The 19,622-nt window shown below is 42.5% G+C and overlaps 1 protein-coding gene across 1 annotated transcript in view; it reads right to left on the reverse strand.

Moving 5' to 3' along the window:
* Window positions 1-5,964: 5,964 nt before the first annotated feature.
* Window positions 5,965-19,622, reverse strand: part of golph3a (golgi phosphoprotein 3a) — a 148,230-nt gene continuing 134,572 nt past the window's right edge. Inside the window, exon 4 of the mRNA XM_041182885.1 lies at window positions 5,965-8,523. Within this exon, the coding sequence (XP_041038819.1) occupies window positions 8,099-8,523 (425 nt within the window). The 3' untranslated portion in view covers window positions 5,965-8,098. The remainder of the gene's footprint in view (window positions 8,524-19,622) is intronic.

Here is a 19,622-nt window from a genome sequence, read left to right on the forward strand (position 1 = left end):
ATATGGGGAAAATTCTCCCCGAGGAGTATTTACCTTGCATTGAAATTTAAATGCATATAGCTATATTAATTGAAAATCATGATGAAGAAGTGATTTGGCAGAAAGAAGCCTTAAGAAATTATGAAAAACATTGAAGGTTTATAGAAGGGTAATAAAAATAATTCAGACTCTAATATATACATGGGGGAGGCTGAAGATGTGGCAAGAAAGGATCTTGGATCTAAACAACTGATATAGATATAAAGGCCCACTTTTGGGGGTGGGGGGTGGTGAAAGAATAATCAAATAAGTTAAGAATATATTTATATGATAGGTAAAATTAAAAATGTCATTATGCCTCTAATATCCTGGCAGGGAAGATGCAAAATTGATGGTGGCTTGGGCCTGTGGGTGTTCTCAATTTGTACAACAGCAATGGAATGTGGAGCAGCTGAAGCTCCATTTGTTGCTAAAGGTGGATCTGCCAGTTTGATTGGAAAATCAAGACAACTACTGCAACGCAGGTCGTGAACTATCAGAGACCCGTATGTTATAACACTTAGGTCTCTCTCTGGCTCAACAGAACTCAGCACACTACACATAGCATTAGCCTTACTCATATACAAAATATTAGACTTATCTACATTTGATGAAATAAACAACCCCCACAAAAAGTTGTGATATGTTGTGTCAAGGGACACATCAGAGTTAAGGTACTCACCTGGAGAGTAACAAGGAAAATGTTTTCCAAAACCTGACAGCATAAATCTTAATATTTCTTCTCTGATATGCGCTGAGGAAGTTGCACAAGTCTTTTGATTCAGGCTATGGGCATAAACAATAGGAATGAGGTAAATTTTCTTATAAATAAATTAAGAATAATGAAGCTTTAGGCAAGAATATTAATATGCAATAGCTTTTTGTGTTTAGTTGAATTGCTTCATATGCTCCTAACATATAGATTGTCTGGAAATGTAATAACGTGCTTATAAACATTCACTGATCTCTGCTCATCATCTGTACAAAATTAATACGAATAGATTAACATTGTTATAAATTTGTTTATATGAAATTCTGCAATGCCTAGTAAATTATTTATTTTTGATGTTTTAGTTTGAAAAATATACCAAGCATTAAAGAAAAGGACAGTTTATATAAGCTTTCTTAAATTACATTGAGACAAGTATCGTCATAGGCTAACGGATCTCCTTGGGTAATTCTCAATGAATTGGGGATAAGCTGTTTTATAAGGAAAAGGTATTAGATCATGTAATATAAGATGTTTTCTCGTTGTATTCAGCTTTAATATACAGATATGGTAAGGCTTAGGAAGCCTTCATTTATGACATACTATCATGTTTACTTCGGCAGAACACACGGAAGTGAATCATGCCTCAAGACATGAGTCTGATCTCTACATTGACATCATTTTGGGGCTTAACAACGTATTCCCGTCATACGTTGAAAGCTTTCTTTTGAGTGGAGCAGTAAGCACCTAGAGAGCATTCATGGGCAGAAGTCATGAGCAGAATTTTGCCCTTGTCGGGCAAGCTCGGCGGGGGTGGGTGGGAGCAGTCAGGAAGCCGAATGTCACCTGCGATCAGGGCTGGATCACTTCTTAAGGCCTGCCCAGCGTGATTATGGCTGGAGAACTTCCAAGAAGGGGCAGGAGGCGGGAGCGGGAGCAGGGGCAGGAGCCTGTTGTCTGCCAGGTCCAATTGCAGCCAGGCAGCCAGTTCAAAAATGGTACAGGCAGCTCTAGGGAGGCTGCCCACGTCGGAGTTGCAGCAGCAACATGGCTGCAAACGAGAATTCATAGACCAAGTGGGAGGTGAGGTTGGCTGGGCACTCGGCCCACCATTTTTCGAATGAGTGCCTTGCTGCCCTCCTGGAGGAGGTGGCTGCCAGAAGGGACATCCTTGTCCCCAGAGATGGGAGGAGGAGGCCACTGCACCTCTCAAAGAGGGCATGGGAGGAGGTGGCAGCCTGGGTGAGCAGCCACGTCGTGGTGCGGCGCACCTGGGTGCAGTGTCGGAAGAATTTCAATGACGCTGCACTCAAGAAGGGTGAGTACTATGTTGGCATGGGTCAATGTGTTGAATTGTTTTTGGGCTAGCCATCCCCCCATGGAGCTCAGGGGTGCTAGAGTCTGAGTGCTAACTGTCAGTCACGCTGGAGCTAGCCAAGGGGCTGAACCCAGCACCTCGGTGGGCATTAGTTTGGCGGCTAGTATCTCAGTGCACATTGGTGAGGGCACTTCACACTCAACTGAGGTGCAGGCAGAGGCACAGAGTGCCCAGGGTGCTGGCAGTCAGAGGACTGCTGGAGACCAGGATGATGCTCAGCCAAAGGCTGATGATGGCCCTCTGGAGCGGTCCATTAGGCAGCAGATGCTGGATGGCCAGCGGGATGTGCGGGAGGATCTGGCGGAGATCCATGAGGGTTTGCGTGCCATGATCTGTGTTTTGGGGGAGTCCCTGTGAGTGTGAGCACTGCATTAACCCTCATGGCTGAACGCAATGCCTCCTCCATGGAGAGAGTGGGGACTCTCATTGAGATGCAGCTCCAGGAACAGAATCAGGGGTTCCTGGGGTTGCACTCGGACCTGCAAGCCCTCACACAAGCGCTGACCTCAGCTGGTCAGCGTCCGTGTGTGAAATAGATGGGGCACCCAGGATCCCAGCTAGGTGCCCGTCCATCAATGGCAAGCAGGGAGGTCCATAGCAACCTCAAGTTGGCACCCGGCTGACCTGATGCCACTTGTGCAGTCAATGGCACCCTGAAGGTGGGGGAACACAGCAATCGCTGCAAGGCCTCTGGCTCGCTCAGCCTGGCTGGCTGTCCTTGTCCATACGGAAATGAATGAAAGTGAATACCTGTCTGAAGAAAGCTTCTGTCACCAGATTGATGCAACCGTGGATGGCCGATTGGAACTCCACACAGATCCCCCACTGAGCCCTGGAAAGAGCCAGAGGCATAGAAGTTGAGGGCCACTGTAAACTTCAGAGCCACTGTCATGAAGTTTCCACCCACACAGTCAGAGCTGATCTCAGGCCCAATCATCTGACAAATGGAAGTTGCGGTGTCCCTGGAGATGGAGGCTCCTTCGGCAATGCACGTTGAACATATTGAGGTAGCTGCATCGCCGCATGTAAACCCTCGCAGCAGGATAGTGTCATCTTCCACCTTGGGCTACCTTGGTCCTGTGCCTCTCCTCCCATAGGTCCCTCCCCTGGCAGCTGCATTGGGACATCTGGCCTCATCTTCCTTCTGCGCCTCTCTACCTCCTCAGAGGAGGTGCCTCCAGCGGAGAGCACAATCCCCATTACCAAGGTAAGGGAAGACTGTCTGATACCTGGAAGGATCCACACTGTCCAAATCCTCAGGGGGGCCTGGAAGACACCGAGTCCTGAAATGACGCATGGAAATGCTGAGAATGAAGCTCCAATCAGAGATTAAGCTACTAAGTGCCAATAAGCCACCAGCAACAAGTTATCACCAAAACTCTTCACTACTCACATTGACAATAATGCTAACCCTTCTTATCCCGCCCGTTGATGACGTTTTGCAAATTGTGGGCTGCCTACCTGTTCATTTTGTCCACATGACAAAGGAAAAATTGCACAGGCAATGGTAAATTGCCGTCAGTTGGGGTGTTGAGGGCCTTAACTAGCTCTTAACTAATGGCGGGCATGGCTCCGACTCCTGTGCATGCCCAAGCGAAATATTGTGCCGGTGCACAATGATGTTGAGATGCTTGCCCGAAGTCATTACGTGTCATTTTACGCTCATTTGGATCGGGCGCGTGCCCGCTCGATGAACGAACATTTCTCTCCCATATGTGCGATGCATCAGCCTGATGGTCCATAGCGTGGAAGCCGACAAATATTCTGCTGCCTGTATTTGTTCTAAGTCATCTGGATACAGGAAAATAGGTACATTCTTAGAGATCCAGTTGGTTGCTGATTGAGCTTTATCATTACTTTCCCTGTCTTTGATTAGTTGGTTTAAAAATGAAAAATAGATTGGCAATTGGCCATTGCACTCAAGATCCCTTATGTAGAGATAAAAGCAAAATACTGTGGATGCTGGAAGTCTGAAACAAAAACAAAAATTGCTGGAAAATCTCAGCAGGTCTGACAGCACCTGTGGAGGGGAAGACAGAGTTAACATTTTGAGTCCATATGACTCTTCATTAGAACATGCCCTTATGTAGAGAGCTAGGTAGGGGTGTAGCACTCCATGGAGGCAAACAGGGAATTGATACTCCATGTGACTGAATAGGGAAGTTTCTCACATGGACAGTGAAGGTGGAGAGGGCACACACCATGTAGGAAGGTGGAGAGATAGCGTACCATGTGGGAAGGTGGAGAGGTAGCACAGAAGGGATGAGATTTCCAAAAGCAAATAAAAATAAAACAAAAACTTTAATTTTTCATTAATAACGTCCCTGTTTATGTTACAGAGTCACATGAGGGGACAAGTTTTATTACTTTTTTTTATATCTCTTCATCTCCCTGAGGTAGCTCCATGCCTCGGGGAGATTATGCAGTGCTCACCAGTGCACATGCGCTAAGTTTGTACTCAGCCGGCTTGCACCCCGCCCTGCACAGGCAACACTCAGCGCTGCTGCTCACTTTTCACGCTGGATGGGCCTCAATTGGCCTGCCAGCATGAAGTTGTGGTGCGGTGCCGATTGCGGGCGGTGGTCAGCTTTCCAACTGCCCCCACTGAGCACCCCTGCCAATGGCAAAATTCTGTCTTACCGGTCTAGCTTGAAGCAAATTTGTGGAAAGCCAAGTTTATTTCTTATACAATTTTATTTTAGAATATTATTTCAAGGACTAAATGCTCAGGCCACTAAGAAATTGAGGTGACAGTAAAAATCACTGATAACCGTTTTAAACAATGTAATTTGCTGGCTTTGCAGTGCTTCCTCATTGGTTGGTTTTATTTTTGAAATTTATGGTTTTGCTTGGGTTTCTCCTTGATGATACGAATCCTGCAGTTATTATACAATGCAAAAATAAATTTTAAAAAATGAAAGGTAGAGGGAGAGTTCTTATAACATTGTTCTGAAAACCACAACCACGCTCATACCATTTCATCTATTATTTTTAAAGACTTCATTTAAAGTACAAGAGTTATGCTAATTATACTCAGAACACAAATTTGGTAAATACCATAACATTATTCCCTCAATCCAAACTACCTTTACCAAGTTAAAAATTCCATAATGGAAGGCTCTGTGGATTACAAGATGTAGGCAGTTTCCAGCTATTTAAACACAACTCTGTACTAGTCAACTGCCCGGAAGTCTGTGCACAGAGTTCAATACCATCATGATCAAAAAGTAAAATAGTTGTAACCTGCATTGTTTGATTAACTTTTTCACAGGAAAATATTTTAAACACTATAGTTGAAAGACAGTTATTTTTGTTTCAGGGGAGCTTGTAACTTCCTTTCTGGCTGCATGAATGTCAATTAAAATTAATGTTATCTTAAATGTTTACAGAAATAGGAAGTTGATCTTGAGAAAAATAGCCATATTTCAGATAAACCAGAATAAAGCCCCAACATATGACACATAACATTCCCTAAAAATGATCATTTTAAATGCCACCATTCTATATTTTAGAATAAGATCACTAAGTCTGAATTCCCAAGTTAAGAATATATGGGCCTTTGCATTCTCCACAGCCATCATTACTGCCATAACAAGATAATAAGATGAGAGCAGCTTTTGTTCCCATCAGTTCCTCCTAGTACAGATAGAGTATTCCACCATGTCAAAAGATACCAGCACATCTTGGTTATGGACAGTGGAGAAGTTCAATCCCACTTTAAAACTTAGATCTCTAGATTCAATTAGAGCTTGTACTTCTGCATAATGCTTCCTTGCATGACATGTCAAAACAGTGCCCACCTCTATAAATATTACTTATGAGAATGAATAAATGCATAAATGATGTGCTCTAGTTCAGGCACTTTCAAAATCATAGTTTATTAACTGAAAGGTAAAAAGCTAGTATACAGATCAGGGATCCCTTTAATTTCAAGTCTACAGTTCTACACCATCTAGTATTTTTGCTTTGAATATTTAAACAAAAATAATTTCCAAACACCTGTAAGCCCCATCATTAGTATGCGGTATATCTTGAATCACTGTATTTCTAATCATCTCCTTGCTATATATACATCTGGTGAAACCAGCAGCAGTGAAGCAAGCAATGGAAAGAGCTCACAGGTTAAAAAAGCCAATAATTTCATAAGATAATATGCTAAATCAAATTATATATAAAACTAATAAAATCTGTGCCATAATTGGAATATTTGCTATCCAACAAAAGGAACATCCTTAATAATTACAGTGGCTGTCATTGCTACAAACAATTCACATGCCATGCCTATAAAGGAACATTTCTAAAGCTGGTATTAAGTAAAAGTTAGTAATACTTGCAGAAAACAAAAAAAAAGTGATTTCACATCCTTTTTCAATGTACAAAGAACAGAGAAATGAAAAAAATTGCACTCAGCTTGCCATTGGTCACAAGCGTTCTTTGACATGAAATATATTCTTTACAATGACATAGAACTGACTCTTACTGTACATTGAATAACATAATAAAAGGCTATGCATAGGTCAAAGTACTGGCAAGGTACTTTTCCACATACATCAAAATCACATACAAGAGTTTTGCACATGCTTTACAGAAGAAGCCCCTTTCCACCATAAATCAGTGGTTAAGCACAGATGAGGTCAGGTGTAGAATTCATTGTGTCTTGCAAAAAACCAGGATGGGGTAGTAAATATACAAGTTGAACTATATACATGATATACTGGAATGTTGGCTATCCCAGAATTGCTTCCATTTAAAATTGTGAATTGATGGACCATTGTTAGAAGGCACCCTCTGCCTACTAAGTTGATGTAATAATTTAAAAACAGAGATGCCTTACAAAAAAGTATATATGTAACAAAAACATATAAACTTACAAAAACTAACAGAAATCTTCAAACTTTAAAGAGATTTATTCTTCTGTTACTGGGGCAGGATTGAAAAGGGGGAAGAAATGCAAACTCAATCTATTCTCAATGGAGGAGAATCTCTCTAAGGCAGGAAAACGCAACTATATTGTGACTATATAAATACTTTCCCATGTTCCTTTAAGACATGAACCAGAAAAATAATGCCATTTCCTGATCATGTATCATAATTTATCAGACTTGTGCAAGTTATTTAATGTTTGAAGGTTTTATTAATTTACATGGGCACACCTTTTTTTCCAATGCCCATTGTGAGCAGTATTGTCACAATAGATTAACAGTTTCATTGCTGTCATCGCAATGAACACTTAGTTTCAATGGAATGAAAAGATCACTTCTGGTAGCATTTTACAATTGATGCCACACACAAACTATAATATAATACTGCAAAGCATTACTTAAACTTCTAAAATGTAGTGTGCATGGAACTCCTAAATTTATGTAACTGGTTTTAAAATGATGGTGGGAAGGAGTCGAAACAAAAACACTAGATATATTTCTCTTACATACCTCACCTTTAGAACAATATTGACATTTTAAACTAGCAGAAAATATTGCAGTAAAAAGGCAGATCTTTAATGTTTTACACAGCAGCACTTTGATTTTTTTTTTGAAAAAGTAACTGCGTATGGTGGTCATTCTAATTGGCAATGCAGTTTACAGTCCAGATAAATACATACCTGATCCAAATTTAAAATCTACCATTTACATTCATTCCTATTACATAAAAATGCTGACACAGACATAAAATATCTTGGTAGATAGTTTATGAATTTATCAGGAACAAACTGCATTTGCTTTTCTTTTGACACTATGAATCAATTAAATGCACGTGGGGGTAGAGAACTTAGACAGGCCACAAAAGAAAGTTTACTGTATTTCTTTGGCTGTACTAAATGCAGTGTTTCATAGGCCATTTATAATCTTCCTGGATTTATTGGAATCAAAGCCTTTAGCAGCTTTGAAAGGAAAGGACAAAATTCATGGATTAAAAAAAACTACAGTTTAGGGAGGGCATGAATAATAATGGGGGAGAGGGAAAAGAATATACTTCACATAATTCAATAAATTTTACTTAGTAAAGGCTGCCACTACAGCCCAAAGCAATTCATTTGTATTAGGCTTCATAGATTCAACTTCAGGATCCAAGTCCAGTAACTGTCGTACTCTTTTCATGGCCAAGTCATAATGTTCATCCAAGAGGGGAGCAAAAGCATTCTCCAGTACATCCGAGGCATGGGCTAAGTAAATGAGGGCAAGCAAGCGCTTGTCCATCCGGTGAGGGTCATTCACCCACTTATCCAGCACTGCTTCCTGCACTTTTTTGATGAGGCGCTGCTTGATGATGTTGTTGGTAAGTGGGTGAGTTGTCATGTCGAACAGCAGGAAGTTCTGTTTCTCTGTAGTCAGTACACCTTTCTCCACCAGGTTTTTAGCCAACCGTTCACGGACATTTCGCAATTGATAATGTAGTTTTAATGGATTCCATGTTTCACCTTAGGGTGCGAGAGAAAAGAAAAAAGAAAAATGCATAATTAGTACACCAGTTTTGTGCATAAAAGAGTTAGAATAAATTGTGTAACTTTCAGAAATTTACAACAAACTTGAAGGTCAAATTATTTCTTCTGTAAATCTGAATGAGGTCACAGGACGCAACTATCCACTAACATTTTTTCTAAGTATAATGTTTATAAAATAACCAAAGTAAAGCAGGAACAAAGTAAAATTGAACATAGAGATTAGTCTCTCAAATAGGCCCTTCAATTTAGATAGTAAATGCTTCAAACATTGTAAGGAACCTTGGGTTGTGCAATGAAATAGCACATACACTGGCCTTTAAACACATGGGGCTGGTTTCTAAATCTGCTCCAACTAACAAAGCAAGTTTCCTCTTTGCTGGCTGGAAATATCTTTATGTAATGAGTTACCATCTCATATGGGCTCCAACAAGTGGCTTCAAGCACCAAAGAGATTGGTTTGTATGAATAACAGGAAAAAAAATCATATAGGTGCAGTGAGGTGTCCTTCCACAGTTACAGTCAAGGCATAGTGGAGGAGGTAGTTAGCTTTTGCAACTAGCTGCATTACTACTCATCAGATAGTAATTGCTATCAACAAAAAGGTGGAGAAGTGATCCATTCATCAGCATAAATATAATTCACCTTCATCAAAAATATAACTACAAATTAAAAACTGTATTTCACTGAATATTCAAAAGCAGGAAATTAGAACCAGTGTAAGATTCAATGGAAATCAGCAAAATACCAATCAAGCCTTTGATCGTCACAATAATCAAACTTTAACTGTAAACGATTAGAGTTCTAAAAAGGAGACATGTGGTATCTATATTTTTCCCAACGTTCAAAGTTTGAAGCAGTGAAATACATCACATGAAGTTTTAAAGACTATGGTTTCCAAAACTACTGTCCAGTTTTAAACTGTAACGGTGAAAACTTCATAGTTGTGAGGTAGAGCATTTTGCAATTCCAACAAGCTAAGACAAAGGCAGATTGCTAGTTTGTGCTGCTTATTGACACAGCAAGCTACTCATGTTATTATGGAAAGGTGGCAGGTGAAGGCCACCAGGTGGGGCAAAAACAAAATCAGCAGGAGGATCAACCAAGTCATACTCACTCCGCCAGAGAGGCAATCTGAGGCCTGCTGATTAATAACTCATTTTAACAGACCAGAATAACTATGAACATTAAACAAATCAGGGTGAGTATAGGGAAGTTAGAATGGGAAAAGGCTTTTCAGCCCAAAGCTCATTCCTTTACTGTGTAAATCTAGTCTTTTTTTAAACTAACAGTCGTCATCTCCTTGGGAGGTTATTCCAAGCACTTATCATTCTTTAAGTAATAAACTTTTAACATAATATTAATTCAAAATTTACTTTGCACTAATTTTTATCAATATCCCTTGGACTAAATATAGTGTTATAAGGTTTCAGTCAAACATCACGATGAGCACATGAATATTTCCTACCACAGTCCCCATCACTTAGAGAGGACACATTGGCATCAGTGCAATTTGCCTGATTTAGCTGGTGAACACTGAGCTGGACTTAAAGGGTAGAATGTACTGCTTGCACCTCTGGAAGGAAAGTCAGTTCCAAGCCAACTGACTTTAAAAAAGGCCGCCTTGCAGCAATAATACACACTGACAGCCTTAAGTACCCGAGAGTGAGACTTCTGCCCCTCAGTGGGAGGTAGTCCCACCCTCTAAAGCTGCCAGTCAATCACCTAGCAGTCCCAGCAGCACCAGAACTCAGTAGTGGGTGCTGTTGGGATTGCAAGGAGACCCTCTTCAATTCCACCTTTTCAAAAGAGTTGCTTAAAAAACAGCCTTCTGACTCTTTACCGTCTACCAGTGCCCAACATTTTATGGCAGTGGAGGTGGATTGAGGGTCTTAAGTGAGCAATAATTGATCACTTAAGGGCCTCAAAAGGCCTAAGGGCAGGTGAACAAGAGGGTGCCTTATTCATCCCCTGTATTATGGGGATGGGTCAGGAGTGGGCAAAAAGGTGGTGGGCCAGCACCCAACATATTTTACATGTCCACTCCTGCTGAAAATATGCCCACTGGGGGCTGTAAAATCCAGCCTACTGTAACCAACAAAGTCTGTATGAAAGCCAGAGTGCCATGGTCTTCGCACCGACAAACTTTGTTTCTCATTAAAAGCAAAATTTAAAAAAGGTTCAGCTTGCTATTGATGGGTTGAAAATGGTCATTGTTTCCACATTTTGAACTGGAAAATGTCAGTCTTAGCAAAGCCAAAGCTGTGACAACAGTCCCCTAGAATAAACAGCTAACCATGCAAAGCAGCCCATGTGTAAAATGGGCAACTGATTCGTTAAGTACATTTCATGGTACAGGTACAGATTAGCTTCACCCGCAAAATTTTTCACAAGTTGATATTTGATTCACTAAATAACAATTTATTCCAGCCCAATAGTTTAAACATAAGAAGCAGAGCCTTTACTTCAATGAACGCATATCAAGGCCAAAGCCTCAAAGTGAAAACAGAAAAACTATAATTTTTTAAAACTGTAGCCTCGGGTAGATTACAATCATTTCTACATATATTTTCTACAGTTTATATACAGTAAATCTTATCAAATTGCTTTTCATTAGTACTTGATAAGCTAAAGTGAAAGATTTCATTTTAAGCTGAAATTTCAATTTCACAGGGATACCTTAGATCACAGTGTATAAGTTGACCCAGTGTATAAAAAGACCCCATCTTTTTGGCTCTATGTTTAGACCTCTACTAGGTACATGTCGGTGTTAGTGAAAAACTAGTGCCAGAATGGAATCCGCCCTGAAGAAGATGCCAAAGACCAAATGCTCCATGACCAGCCTGATCTTGAGAAGCATGTAATGGGAAGGGTCCTCAAAATCTTCAGAATCATTACATCATCACCAGGAATACAATGCAAAGCACAAAGTGGGCCAAATCAAACCCCAGGTTCAGCAAAGGTTTCAGAACAACAGCTAGTTGGTGAAGCTGCTTTATGGAATGAAAATTACTCAGACTAAAAGACCTCAATGCCAAAATTACTAGTTTCTAGCGATTCATCATCGGACAGCAGCAAAAACATGAGTATTCTTTAAGTAACATTGGCAATGTGGATGAAATGCCTAGCAACCAAAGTGTGGAGTGAAAAGGTTCAAAGACAATTTTAGTGAAAATCACAGGGGGCAGAATTTTCTGCCTGTTGGGCGGGCGGGCCCAACCCAATTTCCGGCGGGCAGGGAGCCAATCCCCAGCGGAGAAGCGGGCCCTGCGGCCATTTTAAGTGGGTGGGCCAATTAAGGCCTGCCCAACGTGACATCTGCCGGGAAGCGCTATGCGCTTCCTGTGCGGGCAGAGGGGGGGATTCCCCAAATGCGAGAGTATGCTCTTTTTCGCATGCGCATGAAAGAGTGCACATCTCCCTGAGGCTAAGTGCTGCCTCAGGGAGATCGCTGACAGCTGTATAAACTTTAAAAATTGAAAAATAATAAAATCCTTAACATGTCCCCCTCATGTGACAATGTCACACGAGATGGCACATGTTAATAAATTTCACTGAAACTTTAATAAACTTTTTAAAACCCTACATGAAACCTCATTCCCGCTGGTGGTGAGGTTTCATGTTTTTTCAGAAGCCCGCCGGGTTCTCTTGGCCTGCCCACCAACCTTAAGGTTGGACAGGCAGGGCCTTTAACTGTTTTAATTATCCTGTCAACGGCCTCAATTGGCCATTGACAGGTCGGAGGGCAGACAGCTGATCTCGCTGTGCCCCTGCCTTCCTGGAAACTTAAATGGGGTGGGATGACGTCATCCTGCGTCATTTTGCTGTCGGCAAGCGGGCCCCGCTCCCTGCTCACCGACGGCAAAATCCAGCCCAGGATGTGAGAAGACAAGGTTCACAGTGGTATTAGCCTGCATTACCGATGGGACAAAATTAAAGCCCGCTGGTAATTTTCAAAAGTAAAACTGTGCCAAAAATAAGTTCCTTCCAGGAGTTTTTATGCATATCCATTACAATGGTTGGACGGATTAGGATAGCATGGATTGATAATGTGTGGAATACGCATTCTGGTGACCTACGCAAAGAGCACAGCCAATTAGTGTGGGACATGCTCAGATCCCATGAGATCTATGAGATCAAGAGGTGCGTGTGAAGAAATAATGCACAAATTGCAGTTATACCAGGCGATAAAAACAAAAAACTGCAGATGCTGGAAATCCAAAACAAAAACAGAATTACCTGGAAAACTCAGCAGGTCTGGCAGCATCGGCAGAGAAGAAAAGAGTTGACATTTCGAGTCCTCATGACCCTTCAACAGAACTGAGTGAATATTAGGAGAGGGGTGAAATATAAGCTGGTTTAAGGTGGGGGGGGGTGTGGTTGTAGGGACAAGCAAGCAGTGATAGGAGCAGATAATCAAAAAATGTCACAGACAAAAGAACAAAGAGGTGTTGAAGGTGGTGTTATTATCTAAACGAATGTGTTAATTAAGAATGGATGGCAGGGCACTCAAGGTACAGCTCTAGTGGGGTGGGGTGGAAAGACTAGCAGGGCATAAAAGATTTAAAAATAATGGAAATAGGTGGGAAAAGAAAAATCTATATAAATTATTGTAAAAAACAAAAGGAAGGGGGAATAAACGGAAAGGGGGTGGGGATGGAGGAGGGAGTTCAAGATCTAAAGTTGTCGAATTCAATATTCAGTCCGGAAGGCTGTAAAGTGCCTGGTCGGAAGATGAGGTGCTGTTCCTCCAGTTTGCGTTGGGCTTCACTTTCCCCTAACTTAGTCCACTGCATTCGTTGCTTCCAATGCGGTCTCCTCTACATTGGAGAGACCAAACATAAACTGGGCGACCGCTTTGCAGAACACCTGCAAGAATGACAAAAACCTCCCTGCGCTTGCCATTTTAACACTCCACCCTGCTCTCTTGCCCACATGTCTGTCCTTGGCTTGCTGCATTGTTCCAGCGAAGCCCAAAGCAAATTGGAGGAACAGCACCTCATCTTCCGACTAGGCACTTTACAGCCTTCCGGACTGAATATTGAATTCAACAACTTTAGATCTTGAACTCCCTCCTCCATCTCCACCCCCTTTCCGTTTCTTCCCCCTTCCTTTTGTTTTTCCAATAATATAGATTTTCCTTTTCCCACCTATTTCCATTATATAAAAAAAAACCCACTAGAGCTATACCTTGAGTGCCCTACCATCCATTCTTAATTAGCACATTCGTTTAGATAATATCACCAACTTTAACTTTAACACCTATGTGTTCTATTGTACTATTGTTGTTGACATCTTTTGATGATCTGCTTCTATCACTGCTTGTTTGTCGCTACAACCACACCAACCCCCTCCACCTCTCTGTCTCTCTATCTCTCCGCCCCCCACACACACACCTTAAACCAGCTTATATTTCAGCTCTTTCCTGGACTCGAACTCAAGTTCTGTCGAAGGGTCATGAGGACTCGAAACGTCAACTCTTTTCTTCTCCGCCGATGCTGCCAGACCTGCTGAGTTTTTCCAGGTAATTCTGTTTTTGTTTTGGATTTCCAGCATCCGCAGTTTTTTTGTTTTTATAACAATAACTCAGAGTAGACCTGCAGGCAGAGTAGTGGAAGTGCAAGCCATGGAGCTAGATGCAGTCAGAGAAGGATGGAGGAAGAGTCTGTCCCAAATAGAAGCATTAAGAATCACAACCTTATTCGTCCATAAATATCATGTGAAACACAAATTAGTTGGAGTCCATCTGAGGCTTATTGTGGAATTTCAAACAGAAAAAACAATATTTTGAGGAGGTCTCAAAATTCCACATAACAACGAAGGTTTTCAATAAGTAAGCTCACACTAAATATTTGTTTTTTCAGTAACTCTGGTTTGTTTCATTCCTGCTTCTGATCTCCCATTCCCCAGCTGTGTTTTGACAGAGTGGCAGCAACGCGTGCATCAAGCAGAATGCATTAAAGTCAAAGTTTCTGCTTTTTGAGAGGCAGTCATAGCAGCAATTGGGGGTTCTCTGAGATGCATGAGAAATTAGTTGAATGCATGCAGACTACTCTTCACATTGACTGACCGTGCATAAACCTAATTAAAAAGCGAAGACCTGGCGAGTGAGGCACCCAGTGAGGCAGTGGGACACCAAAAGCCAAAGAAAAGCAATCAGAAGACTGGTGGAGATTCCAGAAAAGACAGAATAGTGGGGTCAGGCTAGAAGTGCAGACACTTCCTCCTACCTCTCCCTGGACCATGACCCCACCACTGAACATCAAGCCATTGTTTCCAGGACTGTCACTGACCTCATCTCCTCTGGGGATCTCCCTCCCACAGCTTCCAACCTGATAGTCGCCCAACCTCGGACGGCCCGCTTCTATCTCCTACCCAAAATCCACAAACAGAACTGCCCCGGTAGACCGATCGTCTCAGCTTGCTCCTGCCCCACAGAACTCATTTCTCGTTATCTTGACTCCCTTCTCTCTCCCCTTGTCCAGTCCCTTCCCACCTACATCCGTGATTCCTCTGACACCTTACGTCACATCAACAATTTCCAGTTCCCTGGCCCCAACCGCTTCCTCTTCACCATGGACGTCCAATCCCTCTACACCTCCATCCCCCACCAGGATGGTCTGAGGGCCCTTAGCTTCTTCCTCGAACAGAGGCCCGAACAATCCCCATCCACCACTACTCTCCTCCGTCTGGCTGAACTTGTTCTCACGCTGAACAATTTCTCCTTCAACTCCTCTCACTTCCTCCAAATAAAAGGTGTGGCTATGGGTACCCGCATGGGCCCCAGCTATACCTGTCTCTTTATGGGGTATGTGGAACATTCCTTGTTGCAGTCCTACTCCGGCCCCCTTCCACAACTCTTTCTCCGGTACATCGATGATTACTTCGGTGCCGCTTCATGCTCTCGTCGGGACTTGGAAAAATTTATTAATTTTGCTTCCAATCTCCACCCCTCCATCATTTTCACGTGGTCCATCTCTGACACTTCCCTTCCCTTCCTTGACCTCTCTGTCTCAATCTCTGGTGATAGACTGTCCACCAATATCCATTACAAACTCACCGACTCCCACAGCTATCTCGACTACAGCTCCTCACACCCCGCTTCCTGTAAGGACTCCATCCCATTCTCTCAGTTCCTTCGCCTCCGTTGCATCTGTTCCAATGATGCTACATTCAAAAACAGTTCCTCTGACATGTCCTCCTTCTTCCTTAACCGAGGTTTTCCACCCACGGTCGTTGACAGGGCCCTCAACCGTGTCCAGCCCATCTCCCGCACATCCGCCCTCACGCCTTCTCCTCCCTCCCAGAAACATGATAGGGTCCCCCTTGTCCTCACTTATCACCCTACCAGCCTCCGCATTCAAAGGATCATCCTCCGCCATTTCTGCCAACTCCAGCATGATGCCACCACCAAACACATCTTCCCTTCACCCCCCTTATCGGCATTCCGTAGGGATTGCTCCCTCCGGGACACCCTGGTCCACTCCTCCATCACCCCCTACTCCTCAACCCCTTCCTATGGCACCACCCCTTGCCCACGCAAAAGATGCAACACCTGCCCCTTCACTTCCTCTCTCCTCACCGTCCAAGGGCCCAAACACTCCTTTCAAGTGAAGCAGCATTTCACTTGCATTTCCCCCAACTTAGTCTACTGCATTCGTTGCTCCCAATGTGGTCTCCTCTACATTAGAGAGACCAAATGTAAACTGGGCGACCGCTTTGCAGAACACCTGCGGTCTGTCCGCAAGAATGACCCAAACCTCCCTGTCGCTTGCCATTTTAACACTCCACCCTGCTCTCTTGCCCACATGTCTGTCCTTGGCTTGCTGCATTGTTCCAGTGAAGCCCAATGCAAACTGGAGGAATAACACCTCATCTTCCGACTAGGGACTTTACAGCCTTGCGGACTGAATATTGAATTCAACAACTTTAGGTCGTGAGCTCTCTCCCCCATCCCCACCCCCTTTCTGTTTCCCCCTTCCTTTTTTTTTCCAATAAATTATAAAGATTTTCCTTTTCCCACCTATTTACATTATTAAAAAAACCCCACTAGAGCTATACCTTGAGTGCCCTACCATCCATTCTTAATTAGCACATTCGTTTAGATAATATCACCAACTTTAACTTTAACACCTATGTGTTCTATTGTACTATTGTTGTTGACATCTTTTGATGATCTGCTTCTATCACTGCTTGTTTGTCCCTACAACCACACCACCCCCCCCCTCCACCTCTCTGTCTCTCTATCTCTCCGCCCCCCACACACACACCTTAAACCAGCTTATATTTCAACTCTTTCTTGGACTCGAACTCAAGTTCTGTCGAAGGGTCACGAGGACTCGAAACGTCAACTCTTTTCTTCTCCGCCGATGCTGCCAGACCTGCTGAGTTTTTTCAGGTAATTCTGTTTTTGTTTTGGATTTCCAGCATCCGCAGTTTTTTTGTTTTTATTTTTTGTTTTTATTTAGAAGTGGGAGAATCTACTCTACAAGTGAGTTGCAGTACCATCTAGAACAATGCCTCACAAATAAATCACAACATTAATTTCAAATGCACAACAACCAGATTTCTAATTATGTATGAGGATCCTCCCTGTAGCCAGCCACTAGGAGCCACCCATCCCAGCTGTCTGTCCAATTTGCTAAAATACTAAGCCTTCTGTTCAATGCAGTTCAGGTTAGTGACTAAGCACAGTACAACTTGATTACACTTCCTCTCTGCTTTGTGGAGCTGAATATTCAGAGTGCTAATGTGTAGTACCTACACACCACTCTTACTCAAAAAAGTAAGTATATGTCACCCTCCAAATCCTATGCAGGAAAAAAACTTTCATTTAAATATCACCTTTCATTACCAACAGGTGTCCCAAAGTGCCTTACAGTACTTTTGAGGTGCAGTCACTACTGTAAGGTAGGAAATGTGGCAGCCAATGTGCGCAATTAATGTGATCATGACTAAATAATCTATTTCAGTGAGATTGGTTGAAGGATAAGTATTGGCCAGGACACCAGGGAAAGCTTGCCTGTTCTTATTTGAAATAATGTAATGGTATTTTTTATGTCCACCGAGAGGGTAGACGGACCCTCGGTTTAACGTTTCATTTAGAAGACAATATCGCTGCATTTCCTCAGTACTGTATTGGAGTGTCAAGCTAGACTATTGCATTTAAATCCTAGAGTGGGACTTGAACCACAGCCTTCTGACTCAGAAGCCAGAGTGCTACAAACTGAGCCATGGCTGACAACTTAATTACTGATACTAAAATGGGCCAGAAAATGCATGTGATCAGCCTCATTACCTTTTCTTCCTACTTTTTCTTCTTCCACAAATGGCAGTACCTCCCCAAGACCCAATCAAGATTAGGAACTCAGAGATTCAAACCCACTTCTTTCAGCACCACATGTTGACATTTCAATAGTGAGGAAATGGTGGCATATTGTTAAGTTCACTGGACTAACACTCCAGGGGCCCAGGCTAATGCTCTGGGAACAAAAACAAAAATATCTGGAAAAACTCAGCAGGTCTGACAGCATCTGCGGAGAGGAAGACAGTTAACATTTCGAGTCCGTATGACTCTTCAGCAGAACTTTTATTTTAATGCTCTGGGGGCATGGGTTCAAATTCCACCAAGGCAGCTGGTAGAATTTAAATTTGATTAATGAATCTGGAATTGAAAGTTAGTCTCAGTAATGGTGGCCAAATCATCAATTGTGGTAAAAACTCATCTGGTTTCCTTCCTTTAGGGAAGGAAATCTGCCATCCTTACCTGGTCTGGCCTACATGTGACTCCAGGTCCACAGCAATGTGGTTGACTCTTAACTGTCCTCTGAAATGATCTTGCAAGTCACTCAGTTCAAGAACAATTAGGGATGGGCAACAAATACTGGCCTAGCTGGCAAAGCCCACATCCAAAGAAAGAATAACTTTGTGCTGGACGTGCTATTGTAGTACACTCAAACAAGTGGCAAGTATTCCACCACAATCCTGGCTTGAGCCTGGTAGATGGTGGAAAGGCTTTGAAGACTCAGGAGGTGAGCCATGCATTGCAAAGTACCAAGTCCCTGTTCTGCTCTAATAGCTAAGTTTTCTGATATGACTGGTCTACTTCAGCTTCTGGTCAATGGTAACCCCAAATGGTGATGTTGAAGAACTTGAGTGATGATTGTTCTAGAGAAGTTCAAAGGGAGATGGTTGAGCTTTCTCTTGTTCAAAATGATAATAAGCAGGAACAAAGATGATGTGAACGTTATCTTCCACTTGGCATCACATGCTCTAATGTTAGTCATGTCCAATTATAGGCTGGTATTTGCTAGTTCGTCATCAGTGGTGTTACTGGAATAAACAGTCTTATGCCTAATCTATAACAGAAACAATATTATTGACAAAATAGCTGAAGTTAGTTGGGCCAACGCTGCTTCCCTGAGAAACTCTTGCAGTAATGTCTGTAGGCTGTGAGGATGTGGTCTCACACAGCCAAAGTCATCTTCATTTGCATCAGTTATGGCTCCAGCCACCAGAGGATTTTCCCTTTGGCCCGCACTGGCCTCAGTTTTGCCAGAACATTTAGCATCAATACTCTGTTGAATGATGTCTTGGCAGAGAGTATCTACTCACCTTTTCAGCTTGCATGCATGTCTAGATCAAGGCACAGGTTAGATCAGGAAGCCAAACTAAACAACAGTGACCAAGTTATCGTTACGGTGTTGTTTGACGGCATTACTGACTCCCAGAGCCCAGAGGCACGATGGCGAATGCCAAGACAGCTCATCAAACACAGAAAGGGAATTAAATTTCAAACTTGCTGGTCCCTGTGATTTAGCCCAACACTGAGCCATTAAAAAGAAAAAATCTTGTTATTTACATAGTGCTTTTCACAACCATAGGACATCCCAAAGCACTTTACAACCATTGAAGTATTTCTGAAGTGTGGTCACTGTTGTAATGTAGCAAAGGATGCAGCTAATTTGCACACAGCAAATTCCCACAAACAACAATGTGAAAATGACCAGATAATGTTTTTGTTTTTGTGATGTTGATTGAGGGATAAATATTGACCATGACACCAGGAGTCATATCCA

Source organism: Carcharodon carcharias, chromosome 1, assembly GCF_017639515.1.
Source record: "Carcharodon carcharias isolate sCarCar2 chromosome 1, sCarCar2.pri, whole genome shotgun sequence".
Lineage (NCBI taxonomy): Eukaryota > Metazoa > Chordata > Chondrichthyes > Lamniformes > Lamnidae > Carcharodon > Carcharodon carcharias.